At 37.8% G+C, this 25,867-nt stretch overlaps 1 protein-coding gene across 1 annotated transcript; it reads right to left on the bottom strand.

The window, feature by feature from the left end:
* Positions 1-1,231: 1,231 nt before the first annotated feature.
* LOC139726241 (ATPase MORC2-like) lies at positions 1,232-25,077 on the bottom strand. The gene is made up of 23 exons (XM_071637307.1): positions 25,011-25,077; positions 24,650-24,740; positions 23,607-23,793; positions 23,072-23,162; positions 22,536-22,662; positions 21,231-21,359; positions 20,099-20,178; positions 19,451-19,533; positions 18,534-18,760; positions 16,739-16,893; positions 14,892-15,020; positions 13,788-13,893; positions 13,317-13,410; positions 11,596-11,634; positions 10,725-10,937; positions 9,418-9,477; positions 8,955-9,230; positions 7,339-7,511; positions 4,947-4,980; positions 3,773-4,173; positions 2,988-3,120; positions 2,364-2,486; positions 1,232-1,793 (listed from the first exon to the last, which is right to left on the bottom strand). The coding sequence occupies exons 1-23, from the start codon at positions 25,018-25,020 to the stop codon at positions 1,707-1,709; spliced, it is 3,048 nt and encodes a 1,015-aa protein (XP_071493408.1). The 5' UTR covers positions 25,021-25,077; the 3' UTR covers positions 1,232-1,706.
* Between the last annotated feature and the right edge of the window lie 790 nt (positions 25,078-25,867).

Here is a 25,867-nt window from a genome sequence, read left to right as displayed (position 1 = left end):
ACACTCAAACAAACTGACAGACAGGCAAGCATTGCTCTTCCTTTCATCTTCATTTTTTGAGGGGTCTGAAGGGGTTTCAATTTGCGTACATGTATTTGCCATATGACTGTTGATGTACTGCGCATTTTACGAGTAGAGTTTACCCATTAAAAACTTGCTAACTATTGTGTACATGTACTGTAAATCGTTGAACACAGCAAGTCCAATGCATCCGTGGTGCATTAAAAAAACAAATACAACAGTGTAGTCTCAATCAATGTTAAATCTACTTTAGATGGCAAGGCTTGATGAACTGAAGCACTCACAAAGTAGTGGATACAGAGGTTGTCCTTGGTTGCACAAAACTGTGACTTTGCACCCTGCTTATTGCAGTGGGATTAAAGGTAACTTACAAATTGAAATTTACAGACCCTGTTTGCAAACTGATGCCATTTCTTCTTTTAAAGTCATCTGTTCTCTACATAGTACACTGGCACAGGATGCTTCTTACTTCACTGCGCATTTGCTTTGTTTCTTTCTTTCTTTGAGCATGGGTGTCTATATGTTGATATTATTGCAAATAATGTATGTGCATGTATATTACTGGCAAATCTACAAACATGCATTATTGTTTTCAGAAGTTGCAAATTCACTTTTGTCTGAAATTTTTGTTGCTGTAATTAAGTCTTGGCAGAAATAGAATATGTTTGTTTCCAGTGGCTCTAAGTGGATACATCGAGGATTTTTTTTTTCACCCTTATCATCACTTCCTGTGATATTTTTGTGTAGAAATAATAAAAAATAAAAAAGCTTTATTTCACACAGAGAGACAGAGAGGTTAACTCAAGGAACATTCATCCTATGATTTTCAAGTGTACACTGGCTCCTGGAACAAACACACACAAAAATAAGAACAATGTGCTGTCCACTACGTATTTTCATAGCTGCAGATCTGGCTGCTCTGAAATGTGTGCACAATTGGCACAAACTGATAAAGATTCTCTTCAATCAGTTTTCAAAAATTCATTGATTTTAAAGCTCTCTGAACTCTTCCTAAACACACACAATAGAAAAATAAGTACAGTTAAATACACATTTGATACATAAACACACGATGAAAAGTACAATGAACGAATTTGAACAGCTATGTACATGTTTTAACTGTTTTTAAACCGAGTGTGGTCCATTTGGCAACTTCAGCTAAATAACTCTCCTAAACAGATGTTTCCTACTCCACGCATGTCCAGGGAATATTCATGCTCAACTTTGAGGATAAAGAGAAAAAACGGAGATGTAGAAAAAGAAAAGGATAGTCTGTGTGGACATATCCCCTCTATATCTTGGCAATAAAAGTTGGTATGATGCAATGTGCAAGAATACATGTTAACGGCGTACTATCATACATGAAATTGACAACTCTGAAGTGGGCAAACACTGGCCTCCGAATCAAACGATAATTGCTTGCATACTTCATAGCATCACAGAAAGCACCATTAATATGAGTTCAGATCACTCTTGCTATGCACCGAGCATTCTTCCACAACTTGGAGCTGCGGGTCACTCTGGCTATGTACCGAGCATTCTTGCACAACGTGGAGCTGCAGGTCACTCTGGCTATGTACCGAGCATTCTTGAAAAACTTGGAGCTGCGCGGGTCACAAGCACTTTATAGCTGAACTACAGCATGTAGATTATGCAACAGAAGGAAAGGTCCACAAAGGCTGCTTTCACTCTTGCGTGTCTTGGTCCTTGAGACAAACTGCCAGGAGGTTGTCGATCTCATCTCCTTTCATGCTCTCTATTGAAATGTCATCCTGCAATCGAAATTCAGAGAGCAAGGTTTTCATGGTTTGTCCTCTTGGTACAAATATATGTCATTTCAGATCAGACAACTTAGCAAACATGAACATAAAAAACCTACAAGCTTTTTAGCTAGAAGTCTGCAAATATTTCTGATTCTAAGCCTTTCTTCAAACTACAAAGATGAACAATATTTAGAATGCTGGTCATAACATTGTACATTATTATAAATACATGTACTATATGCTTGAATAAGTTTGCAGTTAGTGAAATACATGTACTATATGCTTGAATAAGACACAAAGTGCCCCCCCCCAAAAAAAAATAATAAAAATAAAAAAATAAATAATAATAATAATAAATAAATAAATAAGGGCTGAAGGTAATTACTAGTAAGTGATTTTAAAAACTATTGAAAGATGGCCTATAATTGTTCATTTTTAAACCGTGATTAAAACACTAAATGCCTTTGAATAGAGTCACACATATCTTATGGATCACTCTTTACTCCACAGTCAAAAGTAAGAAACACACTTGTATTGCCGTAAAATGAACTAGACTTTCTATGATCTACATTGTCTCACCTGAGTATCATGTAATGTCGACAAGAGTTGTGCTACCATCTTTCGGAGATTGTTCAGCTTGCCCTGCGCTACCATGGCTTCCTTCTCCTTTTCCTCTGCGTTCAACTGATACCGCCCAACCAGCTTGAAAATGGCAAAGAAAAAAAAGGAGGCATGAGAAAACTTGGGGTACATATACAGGGCAACAAGCTGCATGTTTCTTTTCTCTCTTTCTCTTTCTCTCTTTTAAAGTAGATTTCCTCACATTAAGAGACAGCATATTTACAGTTAAATTACAGGACGTCTACAAGATGGACCTCTATTCCCTTAATGTTCCTTTCAAAATCAATTCAGGACAAGGTACACCCTCCATAGTAGCATAAAAATCAACCAGTTAATGCAATCAATTATAAACAGTGTTCTGCAACTCTAATTCTAATTCATTCATGTGACAGATTCTTGCACATTTTCAACCTTTGACTCACAGACTTAAAAGAATATGAAAATACAGTGGCCCACTCTAACATGTGACATACAGTATTTTACCTAGTTATATGCATAATATTACAACTTATAAAAACTGATCAGACAGACATGTCCAGTTGATAAAGGCAAATAAGCCATTATCTATTGCTGACAACTTACATCCCTCAGGCCTTTCTCATAATGGTCAAAGAAACTGTCCAATGGGAACTCTGTGAGTTTACTGGCATCCATTGCATTGATGTCATCTTTGGTCATTGTCCAGTCAGGGGGTAGGAAGTACCTCAAGCATGTCCTAAACATTAGGTATAATTGATAAATGATGACAAAAATTATGATAGTCGAGCTGGTTTACTGCAGAAAATATTGCAGTTTTTGACCATATTGCATCTGACAACTTCTCAAACAGAAACAGGATATAATGAACGTCAAAGTGTGTGATGTGCTATTAGGGGATACAATAATTATGTGGACAGTACACCGCATGTAGTTTGCATTTTGTGAGACTTTACTTTTTTCAATTTGTTTTCATTCCAAGCAGTAGAAAGGCAGCAGGAGTACTAATAAATTCCTGTTCAGCTTCTCTTAAGGAAGTTGTCTTCAAAGTAAATAATTACCCTGGTATTGAAATGACACACATCACTGTCATTTGCATTAGATAGAAGACTCGATGGAAAGTGACTTTATACATTTGAAGAACATGATACTTCCTGAAAGTATTGCAGTAGACATTAGCTTCTTTGTACAACAAACTCCATAAAAGTGTCTTCATTGATTTGTAATAGAATCCACATGACACAATACACATGGGACAGTCAGAATACAGGTATGCAACAAAAAAAAAAAAAATTGAATCCCACAGGATAATGCACATGATACAGGATGGCAGTTTGTAGAGAGAATCCTACTTACAAATGGCTGAATTGACAGACTAAGAATTTTGTTACCTGAATCCCTCAAACAGGGCAGTGTTCATCCTCTTCAGTGATGTGACCTCCTCCTGCAGAGCTGCACTTACTCCCGCATCTTCACTCTCAGTCTTCCTCCCAGTCTGTTGCTTGGTAACCTCATCACGTTTATCCTCCTTCTGACTGGTGGTCTCCTCCTGTTTCTTAGCAACCTCTTCCACAGGTTTTAATTGTTTCTTATCACCTTCCTTCTCCTTCTCCCTTTCCTTCTCCTTGCTCTTGTTTTTCACCTCTTCTTCCGTTTTACTTTCTTTCTTCCCAGCTATGGTCCCTTCCGATGCTTCTTTCTCCTTGCTCCTTTCCATTTCCTTCTCCTTGATCACTGGTAACCTCTTATCTTCAACCTCATCCTCGTGCGATGATGCGACTTCTTCACTTCCCTGTAAAAGTACTCAAAGAAAAGTCTGACAGTGAGCAATCTGCAAACGATGCTGGCATGAGATAATGTTTATCAAGCCATAGCATGAAGAGATGAGTTTGCACAAGACCTCAATACTTCAAATCCAAATTAATGTGCATGCTTCAGCAAAAAGACAAAACAAAACATAACAAAACAGAAAAAAATTGCTACCAGCATGAAAATATGTCTTATTTTTTATATGCCAGAGACAGAAAGAATGGGATGGAAAGACATGCGCTTCACCAAAAGGAAATGCTCTTGAAACGCCACACTAGATATAAACACACCAGTATGCGGCACATTTACTTGTAGAGATGGAAATGTCAGTTCTTTTGTTTTCTCTAATAGAGAAGTAATCATACCTTTCATTAAAATTACAAATATTCCCAAACTCTGTGATGGTTGAACAAAAAATTAAAAATAGATATTGAGATCCACATCCTTTAGAGGATCAAGCTCTCACCCAAATTGTTCACAACATCTAATTAAAGAAGACACAATCCCACCAGCAAAGAGTAATTTGCAAAAATGACAACAAATGAATTCTTCATTCAAAACATAACAAAGCTTTTCACGGAAGAAAACTTGTGGAAATACTAGACATTCTTTTATTTGAACATGATGATACATACTCATAGCAACAGTGGCCATTTTCAAAGTGCCAACCAATTGCTCCCATTCTTATATGCATTAGACATTCAAGAAGATTTATGAGTTCTTGATCGTAAAAACTTATCGTAATTGAATCCTCACCTGTAAACGAAGCTCTGAGCTGTCTTTGTCATACCTGGAGTACAACAAAACAAATATTTTAGTTCATGTATAACATGGAAGATTTCCATGTGATAATTTAAAGGACAAGTTCACCTTCATTAACATAAGGATTGAGAGAATGTAGCAATATTAGTAGAACACATCATTGAAAGTTTGACGAAAATCGGACAATCCGTTCAAAAGTTATGAATTTTTGAAGTTTTTGTGCAGTAACCGCTGGATGAGAAGACTACTGCAGTGTGTGAATAACTTTAGATGTCACATGCGTACAACAATGTAAGGAAAATATAAAGAGAATTTCACAAAATTTCATCTTTTGAAAAAAGTACACATTCCCCTGACTCGTTACCGACAAATGTTATGGGTAATATTATTCCCCCTGCCTTTAGAAAGAGGCAAGTCAAGTGCTCTTTTATTATGCGAAAAAAGTGAAAATATGTTGAATTTTCTTTACATTTTCTTTATACTGTTGTACGCATATGACTCACAAGCTGTAGTAGTCTCCTCATCCAGCGGTTCCAACACAAAATTTTTAAAAATTCATAACTTTTCCGTCGATTGTCCAATTTTCCTCAAACTTTCACTGATGTGTTCTACTAATATTGCTGCATTCTCTCAATCCTTATGTTTATGAAGGTGAACTTGCCCTTTAAGAAAATACCTGTAAGTTACAAAGAATGGCTTTAATCAATAAGTCCTGGATCAAGACTCCTATCCATCCGTTGCAATACTTTGCAGATCTGTTTACACAAGATATAATTTCAAATACATTTGTAAAAAAAAAAAAAAAATTGATGTTATGATGAAATATTTCTTCTATCATTTGACATAAATGTGAAAGGTATTGCTTACCACTGGGAGCAGTGACTTAAAAAAAAATGTTTGAGTTATCACATTTGATGCAAATGAGTAGGTTAATTGTATCACAAAACATCCTACCATTTAAGATTATGTAATAAAGCTTAAGATGTGAGGAGATATCATTATTTTTCTCAATAAACCACAACTGTAGATGGTTTATTCTTCTAACGTTTTATCAAAATTGATTATACTGATTAACATTTTTACATTAGTTGTTTCTATCCCTAACTAACATTCTATAACTATTTTGAAGCACTAAAGCTGGGTTTTTGTTTTTAATCTGCAAATGGTAAATAAATGCCTTTAACGGCCTGAGAGGTTGTGCAGTATGTGAATGCTGCAACCATCTATTGCCAAAATGCAAAAATGAAGAATCAGAACAGATTCATTTAGTTTATATCAGCTGCCTTATGTGGTCTGTACCTCCAATGTTTCCCTAAAGCATCTATTTCCAGCTAATGGGAAAACTAGATATATCGCTACGGCAACTGATATGCCATAATGCATGGTTCTCCTAATAGGTCTATAGTACAATGTCATGACAATGTGTGATGACAGTTTCACACAATTGGCAAAATATTAAAATGACAGGTTTGACACAAATGTGCTGAATGTTCACTTTCCTAGAACTAGGTTCAATTGGATGAATGATTAAAATGTCAAGAGTGCAGGTATTTGGGGAACTGATGATTTTTACTTCACTTTTGACCCTTTTATAAGTTTATGCATTGAGTAATTTTCAAGGTACTGAGAAAAAGTATAATTTCAGTATCAAATGGGAAAATAGCATTATCTAAACCTGGCCTTTGACCTTTGACCTCACAGTTCCAAAGAGAATCACTGTTAGGTTGAACATGCATAAATATGTAAGTTTCATGATGATACCTTGAGTTACTTTTGAGATATGGAGGAAAAAGTGCAATTCAGCACTTTCACTTGACCTTTGACCTTTGACCTTTTGACCTTTGACCTTTTAGCAAGAAACTTCCCACAGAATATATATTGGGTAATACATGTATACATCAAGTTTTTAAAAAAAAAAACCTTCAGGCATTGCATAAATATAAGGAAAGTAGTGATATTTTGAGGAGTTGACCTTGACGTTTGACCCCCTGACCTTTGAACCATGACTCCCAACTTCCCTAGATAATCACTGCCCATTGGAACAAGCATATATACTAAGTTCCATGAAGATACCCTGAACCATTTGCGAGATATGGAGAAAAACATGAATTTTCAACCTTTTTTTTCACAAAATAATCTGTGACCTTTGACCTTTGACCCCGTGACCCTAGAATCCAAGCGAAGTATTATCCCCCTAGGATATACCCTCATACCAAGTTTGATGTAAAACCACCACACGGTTCTTGAGATATCAACAAAAACAAAACGGGACGGACGTACGGACGGACGGACGGACGGACGGACGGACGACCCGAAAAACATAATGCCTCCGGCCACTTCGTTGGCGGAGGCATAAAAAAAACACAACCAGACATATTAATGTTACCATTTGTCAAATTTGTCCTTGGGATGATCATCAAACTTGACCTTCCACTTCTCCACACTGTCGGGCTTCCTGCTGACCTTTACAACTTGACCTTTGTGCCATTGACCTTTGATGAGAGTTTCCACCTTGACCCGTACCCCTTCTACATCAGTGTCAGTCTCACTGCTTGCATTCTAAATGGGATAGCAGAAACAAAAAGCACTGTTAGCATTTAAAGGACAAGTTCACCTTCATAAACATAAGGATTGAGAGAATGCAACAGTATTAGTAGAACACATCAGTGAAAGTTTGAGGAAAATTGGACAATCGATGCAAAAGTTATGAATTTTTAAAATTCTTGTGTTGGAACCGCTGGATGAGGAGACTACTACAGCTTGTGAGTCATATGCGTACAACAGTACATGTATAAAGAAAATGTAAAGAAAATTCAACATATTTTCACTTTTTTCGCGTAATAAAAGAGCACTTGACTTGCCTCTTTCTAAAGGGAGGGGGAATAATATTACCCACAACATTTGTTGGTAACGAGTCGGGGGAATGTGCACTTTTTTTCAAAAGATGAAATTTTGTGAAATTCTCTATATATTTTCCTTATATTGTTGTACGCATGTGACATCTAAGTTATTCACACACTGCAGTAGTCTTCTCATCCAGCGGTTACTGAAAAAAAAAATTCAAAAATTCATAACTTTTGAACGGATTGTCCGATTTTCCTCAAACTTTCAATGATGTGTTCTACTAATATTGCTACATTCTCTCAATCCTTATGTTTATGAAGGTGAACTTGTCCTTTAACTCAGAACAACAAATGAGCATGCAAGAAATTTCACACAAACCTCAATGTTCATTATATTTCTTTGTATTTGGAAATTACATTGTATCTCAAAAAAATCTCAACAACCAATCAACCCTGCAATGCTGAATTTAAGAAATGAAATACAGTCACCCTTGCCAAATTCAAATCTATTTGGATTGACGAAATAGCTTCGACTTAAAGAAAATTCAACTTACGAGGGATTAACATCAGTAGAATATACAAAGAAGAGGACTTGAAAAGACCTTCCACTAGGGTGATTATTCCACTTACACAAAGTCGACTTTAAGCAAGGTTTATATTACATTTTGATGAGGCAAAATTTCTGTTACATCACCAAGAATTTCAGGAGTTATGCAAAAGTAAGACCATGACTGACTATGTCAGTGAAACTCTACAACTCACATTTACTTGGAATTCACTGCTTATGTGTCATCCCCATGATTTTCACTACCTCTTTCCTTCATCATCATCACCACTTGAAGAACTAGTAGCAGACACAATTTTCATAGATATATGAAATTCAAGCAACATTGTAGCTAATATACAAAAATCACAAGAGCATTCAACTGCAAATTTAAAAATCTGGCCATGTCATGATCAGACACTCTTTTGGTGTTTCCATTGTGGTAAACATTGCATGGTAAGTGGTAGGTGGTTTCACAGTACATAACGCATTCTTTCTTGGATGTAAGTGTGGTCATGAAAAGGGCCTCCTCAAATCAGACCATTGCACATAACACCCACATCCAAGAAAGGACACATGGTGCACCGTGAAACCCCCCATCATTGATTGCCTCACCTTTTCTACTGTGTCCTCTGACTGTTGGGAGTCCTGGGAGGACACACTTGTCCTCCTCTTCTTCTGCGGCCCCGGATAGTCATCAACATCAGCCTCAATGTCGCGGGGTATATCATCCATCTCTGCCGACAACTTGCGGACATTTGGCACTGCTGCGCAGCTCGGACGCTTGACGGGAGCGGAGGTGGCCGTTCGCGGAGTGGCAGCCTTTGGACTGGCTGGACGCTGGACAACTGGGGAAGCTTTTCCGATGGGCTTGGTCTTAGTGGCATACTGCTGTGGGTTTCAAAATCAAGGAAATCCTCTTTGTGTTGGTCATATAATCTACAACATCTTTGACATGAGGGGAAACAGTGGCAAGTCCTGTTAAGAGTCATTAAGTCAGTTTACTCATTATTGGGGGGGGGGGTGGAGGGAATGAGATAAGAAAGAGAACCATGACTAAATAGATACAAATTCTTACCTTCTTTGATAATTCCACCTGTTTAGGTTTGGGAGTTGGCTTGGGTGGAGGTTTGGGAATCTGTTTAAAAAAAGAAAGAAATATATTTCATATTCTAATGCATGCTATGTCATAATACAAATAAAATAATCTGGGAATTAATATTTTCATCAATTGTTCTGTGACCTTTGACCTTGACCCTTCAACCCCTCATTCATTTTAATTATTGTGCATGAGAAGAAGAGAACTGAGCCATGTTGCATATGAATATGCAATCAAATATAAGTCAGGTATCAGCCAATCAGAATTGTGCATTCACAGACTTCTGTTTGATTTTTTGACCTATACTAAATCTCAATATTTATGTTACAAAGCCAAGGAGATCAATACTTTAGCCAGAGTTTATTGAACTTTGACCTCAATGGAACCAATGTCCTGACTCTATAATCAGCACAACTGCCTCTTTTGTAGCACACCTGGGCTTCATATCATGAAAAATCACCAGAAGTTTTTTTGTTTTCAACTAATCATAATAAGAACATCTTAGGCAACGAGACACAGACAACACCACACACAGTAAATGAAACCTCAAGCACATTTGGAGGCACAGGAATCAAAGGAATATGTGACCAAATTTGTATGTTCCCTACAGCATTACTTCTCCGTTGTTTCTCAACCAGTCATGTCAATGTTAAGATATTTTGGCCAAGTCTCAATATTTAGATATAATGTAGTTTCTTTTACATCCAACATCCTAATCCATGCAACTGTAGCCAATATAATGGTAGTTACAGATGGCTATTCCATTTTGAAAGGAGAAGCCAAATTCTTGCTTCAACAACCTACACATTCTGCACTGAGTTGAATGTTGCAACAAGCTTTCAGTTCTTGTGCCATTTTACAGACAACTCAAGATAAGAATAACATTTTTCAAATGATTGCTACATCATGACCCCTGTGACCCAAGAACTAACTTACTGAAATTACCATTCAAGATATCATGTTATGAAATGCAAACCTTCCAACCCTGAAGCTGAAAAACTGCTGGACCCAATAGGAGTAAAATTTGCACCAAAAAAAAAAAAGCATGAATATTAACCATCTCTCATGTGGTTGGTCATAAAACTAGAAACAATATTTGATAAAACATATATCCTGCAAAAAATATAGGAAGATTCCTACACAGCACAACAGTTAGTAAGTAAGTGCCGTGATTACAAAGGCTAGAAATGTTACCTGCAAATTGTTCCAAGTCACATACAATTGAATTGAATTGAATTGAATTGAATTGAATAGAATTGAATTGAACTGATGTGTGATTGACTCACCGGCTGAGCCTTCCCTCTCGCGACAGGTTTTGGGGTGGGTTTCGGCGTGGGTTTCGGCGTGGGTTTTGGACTGGGTTTAGGACTGGGTTTCGAGCTTGGCCTTGCTGCAGGACGGGATACTGACTTGGACACTTTTCTCGGACGGGGTGGGGAAGGTGGTGAAGGTGGCGACGGAGATCGTGGTCGTTGTCTGGCCAACAGCTTCTTTGTTCTCTGAAGATAATCCATTCAAGTGATACATTATTCATGTACAGTGTTGACACATACAAATTCATGTAATTGATGTGTGATTGTGTGACATGGTTCCTTGACTTGAGCAGTGGAAAAGGACACAAAACCAAACATTTTTATAAGAATTACCATGACAGTCCTTTCTGCTTGTTTTGTTTTGTTTTGTGTTTTTACAAATAAAGCATAACTTGCACATTGCAGATAATCTATGTTCCCAAATGCAAATGGTATCAACCAGACTGCAAATACATGCTTTCTGAACCCATCTCTATACCACAAGAGGTATGAATGTAACTTGAGTTCAGTTATAATATGCAAAATTTTGTAAGTAAATAGAAGAGTAATTAGTTTGGAGGGTGTACCGAGTTCATTGAGTGATGTATTTGACCAATATCTATACAGTGCTTTATCTATACATATACTCATAATGCTTTAACAATTTCACAAAATAAAGAAACTAGCAATATTTACTGAACAAAACAAACGAGAGAAAGAACAAAACAAAACAAAATAAAAACTTGTGACATCATTTACATTTTCTATGCAGAATGCTTGATGAAAACTTCAGCATGCATTTCTGTAAGCCTCAGACCTGAGATTTGACTACATCACTTTTTATGTACAGGCAAACGTAACTTACCTCCATTTGTTCCAGCTTCTCTTGTTTCTTCCTTATTTCCTAGAAGAGACACCATTGAATAAAGACAGATAGCTTAATGCCTGTAATGCACTGTATATTTCATTCAAATTCAAGATCTTTTCCTTGAATGTCTCACTTATGTCGATGCAGGGCAATTTTTCAACCACTTGCTGATTTCACTTCAGGAGGCTGATCTGACAAACGAGAGTATAAAATATCTCTCTCATACCTAATGTGAAAAGAAATCATCAATTTACGCAGTCACCAAATGATATCATACCATCTTTATCACATCAAATCATATTACAAACTGCATGTTCTAATGATGAAAATAAATAGGCCCTTGGCTAAAACATGACAGGCATCTTTACAAAGATTATGGATGCATTATCACATTTGAGCATTTCACCCCATTGCTGGTGTTCCCTGTCAATTTGAAATAAAAGTTTAAATTTCATATATACATGTATATATATATATATATATATATATATATATATATATACACATACATACATACATACATATATATATATATATATATATATATATATACTTGAGCAGTAAATCAAATATTATTAAACGACAAGTCCACCTTCATATACATAAGAATTGAGGGAATGCAGCAATATTAGTAGATCACACCAGTGAAAGTTTGAGGAAAATTGGACAATCCGTTCAAAAGTTACGAATATTTTAAGTATCTGCACAGTCACTGCTGGAAGAGAAGACTAGTACAGTGTATGATGTCACATGCGTACAACTCTATGGCCCGAATTCACGAAGGTGGTCTAAATTTAAACCATGGTTTATGTATATTTCTTCCGCGTATTTATGATTGACAGATTGCGTGCGCTAACAGGCATCCAGTAAAAAACGTGCATTGGTGCGCGCAAGTATTGGTACGCCTATTTAACGCTTATTTTAGACTATGGTCTAAATTTGTACCATGGTTTAAGTTTAAACCACCTTCGTGAATTCGGGCCTAAAAGGAAAATAAAAAGAGAATTTCAAAAAACTTTACTTTCTGAATAAAGTGCACATTTCCTCGCCTTGCTACTGAGGTATGTTAAGGGTAATATTATTCCCCCTGCCTTCAGAAAGAGAGAAGTCGAGTGTTCTTTTGTTATGCGAGAAAAATGGAAATATGTTGAATTTTCTTTATTCTTTCTTTATATCGTTGTACTCATGTGACATCACAAGCTATAGTAGTCTTTTCATCAAGCCATGACTGAGCAGATACTTCAAAAATTCATTACTTTTTAACGGATTGTCCAATTTTGCTCAAACTCTGACTGATGTGTTCTACTAATATTGCTGCATTCACTCAACCCACATGTATATGAAGGTGAACTTGTCCTTTAATGTTCTCTTTCTTCAGTGCTGATCACCTACAATGATGAAATTACAAAAGATTAACTTCACAATAATGCTCAACATCTTGATTGAAGAAAACTCTGAAAAACTGCCAATGAAAGTTAATATCACTACGTTCTGCTCTCCTTTCTACATATTACTTTTTGAGATCAAAGAAGAGAATACCAGGTATTCACTGTAAATTAGTCTGTGAATACTTCAAATTTCTACATCATACAAGAGAGGCAAAGTATGTCTCATTTCTAAATGAATGAATGAATGAATAAATGGCGGAATGAATGAATGAATCAATCAATCAATGAAGGAATACAATGAATGAACACACGATATGCACATGTTCTGACCTCTTCTAGGTCTTTCTGCTTGTCCTCTGCACTCTTCACTTCTTTCTTCATGGTTCCTACTGATATAGCTAGCTTCTTCTCAGGATGACTGCACCTGTCACAGTCAAAACAAAAGAGAGATACAATAGTGTATAAATAGTGAATGGTCACTAATTCGATGGTACAAGATTTTGCATGTGGTGAAAGAAGTCTCTTTCACTAAAAGCAAAATCTTATTAATTTTTACGGTATGGAACAAAAATGTATGTTTAATAGTATTCATAGGTGTTGAAACAAATCACAACATTGAATCCTTCAGCCAGTTGACCACACAAGTCTATAAAGTGCAATATAAAGTCTAAAGTACATGATAAAACAATCACCTCATATAGAAAATATTCATCTACGCATTACACATAATTGTACAATATCAATAACAGTTTCAATAAACACTCCCCCCCCCCCCCAAAGAAAAAACAAAACAAAACATACCTGTTGATGGCAGAATCCTTGCTCATGGAGCACTGCCAATCTTCTGGGTAGGTGATACCGATGGTGCTTGTAGAGAATGGCAGCTGTCGCCATCGTAGGCAGCAGTCTAATTTTATGTTTGTTTTAGGTGAAGAGTAACGCAAGAGGACACAGTTTTAATGCTCATTGAAACCACAGTCTAAACTGATATAGTCTATGTTTTATGGCAAAGTTATATGAGCAATTATATTAGTCATCTATACCAACATAGTTGACATCACTGGCACTAACAGGGAGAAGAGTCACACCAACTGAAATAAAGCACACCTGGAAGTCACCACTTCTAAACCAGTTAGTGACTTCCCTGCAAGTAAAGCAGATTACAAGAGTTTTCAAATTTTATGCTTGTTTCCTTCACAAGGACTTATCCCTTGGAAAGAAAATATTATGTTGGGTATGCCTGACTGAGCACAATGTTTATTTGTTATAACGTGAATTGATTATGCAATATTTTATTTATCAGCACACTGTAAAGGTGGAAATTTTTGCGGTGTTGAAATTTTCGCGCATTTTGCGCAACCAGAAACTAGCGCGAAAATAAAAGCACGCGAATATTTTTGCTTGCCATATGTTCCTGTGCATGATGTCTTGATTCCGCGGAATCAAACACGCGCGAAACTCTTCTTGCCTGGCCAAGCGCGAAAAATTAGTCACACGAAAATATCCACTTTTACAGTATTCAATTTTATTGCAAGTTAAACAGCTAATCTGTCACAAATTATGATCAAAAGTATATGCAGCTGATGCCCAAATACAGTTAAACCTGTCTATAGCAGCCACTCAAAGGAGACAAAAAGAGTGGCTTTTATAGACAGGTTCTTTAACATGCTTTTCTCTTGGAGGGAATTGTTGTTAGTGATCGTATATGGCAGGTGGCTGCTATAGACAGGTTTGACTGTACCACTATTTTGCAATCCAAATTTCAAGAAGTTAGATTACCATCTTGCCTCCTAGTTGTCATCACAAAGCGATTTATCTATCGTGGAATATATATACGGTACAATGTATGCTCTCTCCTTGGTCAACATCTGGACAAGGGAGCTTGGAATGGTAGAAATAACTTACTGCACTGCAGCATTGTGGGTAGCTGCATGGCCCTCTTTCTGATGTATTTGGCTTCTTGTGAGGGCGGATCCTTCCAGTTCGAGCTGATGTAGCCATAGTTCTCCCAGAACTTGACCACACCTTGGTTGACTGCAATGAAGAATGCAATGGCAGAGGTCAATGGAGAGTAAATGGAAAGGTGATGAATTAATGGCTCAAAGGAGATTAATACAACAACACAATACTATATTTCTGCTGATACAACACAGAAATAAAACAAACTTTTAACTACTGCAATTCTAATAATGTCCAACCCCCCCCCCCCCCCCCCCCCCCCCATGAATAACACACTATTAAATGGTGATATACCGGAGTTTCTATATCCCAAAGATTAAACACAGAAGATACAAATCCACCAGCAAAATCCAGAGCTTTTGAACGCACATTTCCAAATGCTGGATCTGCCGTCTGGAATACTTTATCAAAACAACTCCACCTGTGTGTTTCAGAATAAATGTTTAGAAGGAAACTTTATCCACTGAAGACTAGTTCCGAGTATTTTAGGCAGGTGTCTATGGAAAATGCGAGGTATAGCAAAATCAATTTGTCCGCAATGGGTTAAGACTGAACGGTTTGAATTTTAATTATGTTGTGTCTATACTTTGTGAATGTTGCATGTTAATTGTACAGCGCTTTGATCAGGTCCTGTAAAAGCGCTCAATAAGGAATAATAATTATTATTATTGTTTTTATTATATCAAAAACCAAAACAAAAGAGGAATCTTGAAATGTGGATCACATTGAACTCCATGTCAGTATGGGTGTGACGAGAGAAGAACCGTCGTCTGATCTCAAGGCTAAGTCTTGTAGAGAAATGGGCTGATTGTATATAACTTCATACATTAGCAAGACATGTGCATGAATGTATCTCTCAAAATCTGACCATAGTGTAACAGCTTCTTCTCAGGTTACACCCTTTACCATTATGGAACAAATGAAAGCATATTTCAACATGGATGAAAGTAAGAGTACACTCTAAACACATCGCATAATCCAGTGATGATTTCAGCTACAACACTGAAAACAAATAATTGTTCAAAATTAGATATCTTTCAATATTTTGTGGAAACTGGGATTAATATAACAATTTGGCTTTTACTAAACTCAAACAACAAAAGCATTGAAAAAGTAAAGTTAAAAAATGCTTAATTATTCTTTCTTTCAATACAAAACATAAATAGATAAAGGAAATATAACGGCAAAATTGTGCAAGAGTGAGTCTAGACTGAAAAAACGGTGCTTAGGGTTAGTGAAGCCTGTTAACTATATTGAGATGAAAGGAAATCACTGTGCCTACTAATTCATTAGGTCCTTAAGCATAACCACATCCTGTGCATGAAAACTGCCTGCCACTACAAACATTAGCTAATATAGGCCACTGAGGAGCTGTTTAATCATGCAATACCATACAGCTGCATCAGCCTCTACCCCTGTGACCTTCAGACTGGTGATGAACAAGTGAACATCTTCCTAGGAATTGTTTCATGAAAGATGTCAGCCTTGACAAGTTGTCAGTCTCTGACAATTTCATCAAAATCCTTGGCTTATTGGCTGAGAAGCTCTTGTCACTGACTGTTACTATGGTGATTGTCAGAGAATTACAACTTGTCAGGGCTGACAACTTTGATGAACCGGTGCCAAGACCTTCACAGAGGTATGTAATTTGGGAACAACGATGTTTCTTGGGAGAACGGTCCAAAACTCACACGCACATAAATATAAGGTTGTTGCAAGGCAAACCGAGAGACTGAAATATGTGCTTGTTGTGGTGTCTGCACATCATTCTGTTGAGGAGCCTATTAACTGACCTATGCCGATGTCTTTCCAGTACTGCACCATGTGTTCACCCAGAGACTTCAGTAGGAGCCTGTACTCCTTGTTGTCAGCAAAATCCTGCTTGTTGTGGGTCGGCTCCAGGACAATATATGGAATGTTGACAAAACCCAGGATACCACTGCACATACTGTATGGGACAAGTTTGTGTAATGAGATATGATCACTGTTTTTTAATATTGTACTTTTTTCCTCTCATTTTTTTACAGTATTTTTATGGAATACTCTGCTTTCTGATCATATCTATTTTTGTCATGCAACTGTTATGAAAATCAATAAAGACATAAAATAGTATGATCACTACACATGCAATTTTCAGACTTCTAATTTTTCTTCTTGCAAATAGTTTCGGCAAGCAGACTGTCACTATACTGTAAAAGCTGTTATTTTTGCGTACAGATATTTTCACGGATGAAGAGGTCACAGACATTCTTGCAAGATATTGTTTTTGCGATTTGACATTGGAGCTATAGTAAGTGTACTAATGCCTGTCTCTTCACTCCGTAAATTTAATACGATGAAGATTGGGTAGTTTATAGTTTTGCATGTTGTTAAATTAGTAGCCAAAAATTGATTTGGGAAATTTGAACAAATTAAACTCTCCCCCCCCCCCCCAAAAAAAAAAAAAAAAAAAAAAGTGCTTTAATAGTATTTCATGACTGCTTCCTTTCAGGAAAAAAAAAAGTAGTTTCTCTTTCAAAGAATACTGGCACATGAAAAAGTCACATAGAAACAGTGAATGTTCAAATAATTGAAACAAAAGTGATGTAGACAACATTCAGGCACCTCCACTTGAGGAAATAGTACATGTTAATGTATTCAAGGAAATGCAGAAATAGAGTTCCCTTTCACACCCTTTCAAAGTACAATGTATATCTGAAAATTAACCCTACATTCCTGTTTCACATAAAATGAAAGAATGTAGTGCAATCTTATTCAACAGAATAGTACTCACATTCTGTTTCTGGTCAAATTCTAAATATTCTATTTTCTTTTCTCTCTTTCTTTTTGGTTACCAGTATTTGCCAACCCTAATCCTCAATTATCTCCTTTTTTGTGGGTCATTACTCCCTTTCTCACTGTTAGAGCTTCATCATCAGTCAGTAATTGCTAGACTGGGAGGGCAAGAGAAAGGGGGGGGGGGACAAAAATGGGAGAAACTATACTTAGTTTAGCTCTGCAGCTGCAGGGCACAATTATGTGAAGGACAAACTTTAACTCTGTGTTAGCTGTAACTGCAAAGCATCATTACAGCCTTCTGTCAGCTACAACACCTTCACAGGATAATGCCCCCTAAACTTTGCTCCAATGGGGGGGGGGGGGGGGGGGGGCAGTCAAAAGAAACTTAATTGAGAGAGTAGAAGGTCTTTTGGGGTCAAATCACAGAGACAGAGACAGAGAGAAAGAAAGATAAAAAGAGGAATATATAAGACAGTTTTGTTAGGTCACACAAAAATAAAGTTTGTTTGTTTTTGTTTCTGTTTGTCTGTTTGTTTTTTGTTATGTTTTGTTTTTATGCTGCTGCTTCTTTGGTCATTTGATTGCATGATTTTTGCAGACTGCTCCCACAACATCTTTAAAGAGCAAAGCCCACATATACTCCCCCTCTAGCAGAAGAAAAGAAGAAAAAATGATCCTTGGTTTTAGTGTTTTTGTTTCGTTTTGCTGTTTTGTTTAGTTTTGTTTTGCTTTTGTTTTGTTTTGCTTTTTTTTTTGGGGGGGGGGGGGAGAGGGGAGGGGTAGTCAAACAAAAACGCAACTGAGACTTACACTCCTCCGTCCTGCTGAGGTCCCACCTTCTCGTACATCTTTACCAGTCGCTTGCAGTTGTAGATGAACATGCCCTGCTGACGCCTGTTTTCGATGTTCACGCCGAATATGAAGTCCAGCGTCTTGGGTTCCTTCATGGCCTTCTGCTTGTTGTCGGCCACCTCCTGTTTAATGGCCGCCTCGTCCTTCAAGTCCTGGGCCTTTGCCTGTGCCTGTCGTATCTTCGCCTGTTGGAAAAACCATGAATCGGTAGTAGGTCCATGGGAAAACGATGTAGACATTGAACACAAATACACAGTGTACATACACACCTTCCAATACTGTACTTTGTAATTCAAGAAACAGGTTTAACGGACAATGTAAATCATACAGTTTGACAACGTGGCTTATATATGCGTGCTGTGACTTCTCGTCTTTCTCCCACACATTACAATCAGCAGGTGTCCACAAACTACGCGACTGGATAAAGTTCATTGATCATATCCCTTAAGCAAAACAAAACAAAAACAGAACAATCACTGAAGCGGGAAAAGTCTGCAGATATGCAAACATTCTTAAGGGTCTGAAATCCACTCGGCGTTTTACCTCGTGAAAACAGATCGAGAGCATGTTTTCGTCACACGGTTGGTGCAGTCTCTATTTCAAATCATGTCGAGCTGGGCAAGGTTTTTCTTTCCTCTTGGTAGAATGATATGATTGAACATCTCCTATTGCCTTGTATTAAACTCTTCCCCCTCTCCATTAGAAAATGAATCTGTATCGCGTAAAAAGACAAACTACGAGACTGCACTTTTGAGCGGCGGAAGCCGCGTAAGTCACCATCCAAATTTGTTCTACGACCCTTTTTCAACAAAACCACCATCCAGCGTAAGACACTGAAATACATGTCAGTCTACAGAAACACTAGTATGACGTACTCTCGAATCTTTGGTGTTGATGTTCTTGAACTTCATTTCCAGCTCCTTCACTTTGCTAACGGCTTCTCGTGCATTCTCGTTCGCTGTGAGGACAGACAGACATCAAACATCATGGTGTAAGGAAACACAACGTAAAGACACCAGTTTGAGTTTTGAAAGACACACGTACAGAATGACTGAAAAACAAAAATTCATGACGAACAGGCAGGCATCCTATTTCAGCAACATCGCTTGACTGTAATGGCCAGAATGCCACAAATCACAAGTTTAAAACGTCGTGTTAACAATTATACATGACATTGTATTACACTCTCTCCCTGTCGCTCCTGTAATTATTAGTCTCTTTTTTTTTCTTGATCTTTCCGCGGAAAGACTAAAATAGAGTAGGCCTACAATATACTTTGAAATTTGAATATCACGAATATGCCAACCGAAGACAAGCTAATTAGACGTCAGACGTGCTTGTCCTTATAAAGGATGCGATGCAATTTTTAATATCGCACCACACCCCTTTACAATTGGAAGTGCGCCGAGACAATGTGACATAAAACACATCATCACAGTTAATACGATATACAACAGTCTCTGTAATAATCATCTGAAAACGGACTATAGCAACAGCACGGCCTATATATTATATATACCAACCGTATTTGGCTGCTTCCACTGCCCGTGCTGCCTCCATTTCCGATCGCTTCTTGAATCGGTTGGAGCTATATTTGTACAGTCTGGAAGAAAGAGTTAAACACATACAACTCTTTAGTAACTTTCGTAAGTGGACAACTATCATACACTTACAATATGATCTTTTTTGCACATGCATGGATACATGTGTCACTTTATAATGAAACTGACTCCAAATCAAAGAAAAGAGGGAGGGTGGTTTCAGGAAGAATAAAAGCTACGGGGCGACTTCTATGACACACTTCACTATGTCACTACCGGTACAAATATTTTGTCAAATTTCTAATGATGTTTCTGCGACATATTCACAAACATGTTACAATGACAACACATTAGTCTGTGTATTCTTAGGCAGCTCACGTATATGAAATGTTTTTTTTTTTCCTTTTTTTATCAATGTCCTTTATTGATGATAGGCCTGTATGTGTGTGTTTTGTTTGTTTTTTTTTTGGGGGGGGTGTTTTTTGTCATGCCAATAATATGTTCACAAGAGGACTAAGACATGTTTTCCGTTACGTTTTCTTCAAGACTGGAAGAAGAAGAAGAAGAAGAAGAAGAAGAAGAAGAAGAAGAAGAAGAAATCACTTTATTAGGCCTACATGACCGTTTGTCCTTCATCCGTGACGTGCAGGCGTGTGCGGGCCCTGCGTCGATGTCACTGATTTTGTCTTGGTTTTTGGTCAATCTCTGTACATGTATGTATCTGTATTCAGGAGATCGAGGTCTGCTTGGATTTAATTGAGTTTATCTCCACATCAGGCATTATTTGGATCTTTTCATGATCCTGTTGATCAAATTACCTCGTTATGGCCGTCTCTACTGCATTCATCAATGTGTGCAGTTTTTGACAGCATTTGCAGTTTCATTTCCGCCCTTTAAAGGGTCATACGTGATTCTATTTTTCCCAAGCTCTACTTGATGTAATGAAAATGACTCTTATTGAGGGTAAGCCTACTACATCACTGATGAGTTCTGTGACACGACACTTAGCCTATTACAATTTTAAAACTGAACCTGAAAACGGTATTTCCTTGCTCTAAATACCCCCTCCTCCCCGGCGGTCCGCTTCTCCGTCCTGTTTTCAATTATACGTTACCTTGGTTTGTACATGACGTAGGTCAGCTTCTTGGTCCGAACTTTGTTTCCTTGAATGTAAATCTTCATCTTCGGCTCGGCGTACAGGATTGTGGTATAGGCCCGGAACGAGTGCCGCTCGGGGAACATGCTGAAACAGTCATGAACGTCATCAAACCTCTCGTTTTATTTGACAATAACAGCCAATGTTGGCGTAAAATTTACATTGGAATAATAGGTCAGATCCCTCTTGGTCATATAAAATGCATACACTGTATAAAACCATTAGTGGTATCGTTAGGTTATGTAATTTGTATTGAATCAATTTTGCGAAATCCAAGTTTGCAATTTTGTATCGTATCTACATCACAGCTTGTAATAATACAACACGTAATATAATTCATTATTTATTGGCAGGTGCGAGCAATGCGCCAAAAAGTGCGGATTGACGAGGATAATATATCTGTATCATAGATGCTACCCGCCACATCCTGCTTGCGATGTCCATTTTACCGCTTCTGCAAACACACACTTCTCACTCAAAACAAAAGGACACCAGAGTTTTGCATTGTTTCGCAATTGACAAGAACGACAAACGAAATACCGATTCACAAGTTTGGAAGTCTGGCTTGTGTGGGCACATTACTAAATCTATATCATTTTCAAGACGAGTGTATCATAAAGTTTTTACAAATAATGCCCCAAACATGATTCTTCCTGTATATTTTTCTTGCGCGATAGTAGCAGTTTCAATTCAAGCATGACAATGATTTTCCGGGAATAAATACAGACAAAGTTGGTTTGAAAGTACAATGCATAATACATTTTACGTTTCAATTTGCAAGTGCTATGTGTATAGGGCCTCTGAATTTACATATGAGATTTCTACAACAAGAAATGTCTTTGGGAAACTGACCAAAACAATTACAATATTAATGAAAACGCAAGGATGTTTTATTTGGGTATATACAATGTACAAGTACTTGTATAGGATGCAATATACAGTGTATGTTCCTATTAAAGGACAACCTCAATCAAACATACGTGCAGAATGGGAGAACCACCTCAACGAACACCCTTGCAATGGAATGCTCACTCATGCGCACACGTATCATATCTCAAAACCCACTTCACAGTTTATTCTTATGGTGGATTCCTTTTCTCTCTCCCTCTCACGAAAGAAAACGGACACAGTTCACATATATTCTTCATGCATCAACACAGTGTAAAAAACAAACTGCAGTGTGACAACGTGACTTTATGCGCGCTTTGAACCATTCCGTTTCGCGGATGACGCCTTCGGAAATGTTCGGCCCTGTTGCATTACCCGTTATCGTAGGTAATGTCCTGCTTGGATAGACCGCCCATTAAGATGTCGGTGTCATCTGAAAAGACGTCGAGCTCGGGATCACCGTTATCCAGAAGCTTCACATGGTACACGACCACGAGCGTCCCTAGTATAAGACGTTGGTGGCAAAACTAAGTTAGTCTTGCACATGAATAATGAGTAGAGAACACAAAAGGATTTGGGTAGCTCGTCACAGTATCTTTTTTTTTCAGTTTGAGGTAATGCATGATTATGATAACATATTATGCTACACAAAACAGTGGCAATAACGTACGCGATAGAAAGATTCGAAGAATCATTGAAAAGCTGCAACGCAATTTCGAAACGCCTGTGTCTTGCTTAGGCTTTCTTGTTTGTGTGTGTGTGTGTGTTTGTTTGTTTGTTTTCTTTGATCATGAAATGCAATATCATCTGATATCACGGGTTCGAAATTATTCTGATTATGAATAGAATGTCTATCAACGATTTCATATTGATATCAAGAAAAAAAAAACTGCACTGAATATACACTGTACCTGTATTTTTGATCCTCCTGAATTGTCTGAACAGCTCCTCTTCAGTGTGATATGGTGAATACTTCAAGATGATCTCCATTTCGACACGGTGCTGCAGAATGAAAGAGGATACAATCTTCTTTAAGAGCTGTCATTCTACACCGAACTCAATCGGTAACTCTTATTTCACTGACACAAATTCACTATGTGAATGGCAACATCGTTTTCCACGTACACTGACAGCTTACATGCTTTATCCTGCGCGAATACATGTATTTACTCATGTCATATAGGCCTAAAGGTACAAGCGAATTCTGACCATTAACTAATAATGTCTAGCAAAAGCAAAACAAAAATCGTTCTCTCATCTATATACATTGTATGTATGAATACGTAACGAAGAAATTAAAGGATTCTTCAGGTATGGCCATCAACTGCGACACGCCCAATGAAGCTCTGATGTTTTTGAGGTCTGAGACTAGTCAGACACAAAAGTCTCAAACGATGGCATTTCTAACGATAGGCACAAACGTCCTGTCTGTTTATTTGTTTTTACCCTTTCCTTTTCGGCGGCCGATGCTCCAATCAAAGGACTTCCTGTGATGGCATCGAATGATGGCAGCGGTACAATCACTTCTTCAATCTTCTCCTGCTCGTGGAAGGTCCGCGAGAGAAAGAGGCAACTCATGGTGTCGCCCTTTTTAGTGAACAGGATGAAGTCTCGCCCTATTCTCATGGTGCCACTAGGGAGATAATGGCAAAGTGACAAGGGTATCTAAAACTGTTGTTTTGTACGCACAGTGTATAATTAACACTCCTACAGTAGGACAGAAAGGAGACAAACGTCAAATATGCCAAAGTCTCATTTCATTGTGCACTAGAAAACTGTGACAAATGTCATAGTGTGTACACTTTGTATTTTCATTTTCTTTTTAACCATTACTTTTTCACTATTCGATGAAATGTTACCACAGTATACTGTAACGGCAAAGGCAACTAACGCGTGGGAATCCCCGCCATTTCTTGTTACGAAATCGAAAGCAGCTTTGTGGACAATTGTATGTCGAATTTTCATTACCTTCCTTGCAATCAATTGCCAATTTCTTTTTACTGGGTGGGATGAAGGCTACGCGATACATTCGGATCCGCAATAGGAACAGATTTATGATATATGTACTTAGTCTGTTGGTGGACTCTATTAACTTATGACTATGATTCAACCCAGTGTCAAATGACTGTGTTTTTCTCTTTTGGTCACCTCAACAGGGCTTTCGACAGCGAACGATAATCATCATGTGGCAATAATGATATTACTACTGAGTAACAACAGTATGAAAGTCTGATTTCCGCTTAGTCGCCTCATGGCTTTCATATTTCCTCTTCCTAAGTGCCTTGCTATTTTTAAGTTTTTATGATAGAAACTCTTGCTCGAGTGGCAAATGTCATGGTAACGACAAGAATCGAGCTTCCTGATTGGCCGTTACTACGGAAAGTTGCTATTCTAGCAAGACATATTTTCCTTGACATTTTCATGAAATGTGACCCAGGTGTCTCCGAACTTGCACAGCTGCATCGACAGGGATCTTTGTTTGAACTTACGATTTCAAGCCGTTCCCGTACTGGCCGATAAGTTCCCCGTCTGGTAAACGTTTTGACGACCTTCCGAACTGTATGATTGAGGCTGTCTCGTCTGCAAAGGCGATCATCAAAATGACACAACAAACATAAGTTCAGTCGCTGCAACACATTCGTTTCAACCCACTGAAGACATTAGGCTACATAAAACTATGATTTGAGGATAAAATCGAAATTTTTAAGCGTACATTTTCCCGAGGGAAATTTGAACTGGTTGACAGTATTCCAGTTTGGGCATTCTCTAAAAACGGCGAAGATCTTTTCATTCTCGTGCCCATTGTCCGCATTGTTATGTGGCGGAGTGAGAACTCGCAACAATACTCACTCGGATCCATTCCTGTCCCATCGTCGAGGAAACACAAGGTATATCCCCCTCGGACGGAATCGTCGAATTCTGTAATTGAAAGAAGGAAAGAAGAAGGAAAAAAACAAAACGTTTCCAGTTACTCTAACATCATAACATACTTGCTCATAAAGCGGTATCGTATTGAATTTTATTCATACGCATATTCCAGAAGGATTAACTCGAAGAACGTTTAGAATGGTACCAAGTATACATCCATAAACGCTTTGAGCCTGCAGTCCCTTTTTTAAACAGAGCCTTATAAACAAGAGTTAGCCCGACAACGTTCAAGCGATTCTTTTTTTACCCTGCCTGTTGAAATGGCCCCAACAAAATGTTGCTCGGACGTTTGTCGCGGTTACTTTTGCCAAATTCTGCCCTAGCCAGCTAGGGTAAGAATTTTTGCCCTGTCACTACCCCACACATTTTGGTATCCTAACATTATCCCGACAACCCTTCTGTTAAAACGCTCTCGCGGTACCATTCTCCTATAACATCCTTTGACATACTAAGTACTCAACACGTATGCGTATTAGTACAAACTGAATGGCACACCTCTGATCGGTCACGTAAATGGATTATTTAACAAAAAACAAAAACAAAACAAAAAAACAAAACAAAGCAAAACAAAACACACACCCCTTCGGGCATTGGGTAGGTTTTATAATGATATAATGGCATGCGTCTGTTTTAAAACAGTATACCCCTCGCTCGCTCTTGTGGTTTTACTGCCCGAAGCTAGGAATTTTGTACTTGGGTCGTTCTCCTGATGTTGTTAGGGTATAGTCTATTAAAATATGGCTAAAGTTAAGTTCTGCGGTTGTGCAATAGCATGTGCT

Source organism: Diadema antillarum, unplaced genomic scaffold (assembly GCF_040938485.1).
Source record: "Diadema antillarum isolate AM-2024a unplaced genomic scaffold, OU_Dant_1.0 seq00000082_RagTag, whole genome shotgun sequence".
NCBI lineage: Eukaryota > Metazoa > Echinodermata > Echinoidea > Diadematoida > Diadematidae > Diadema > Diadema antillarum.
The sequence above is the reverse complement of the archived record's forward strand: the minus strand, read 5'-3'. Positions and strand labels throughout refer to the sequence as shown.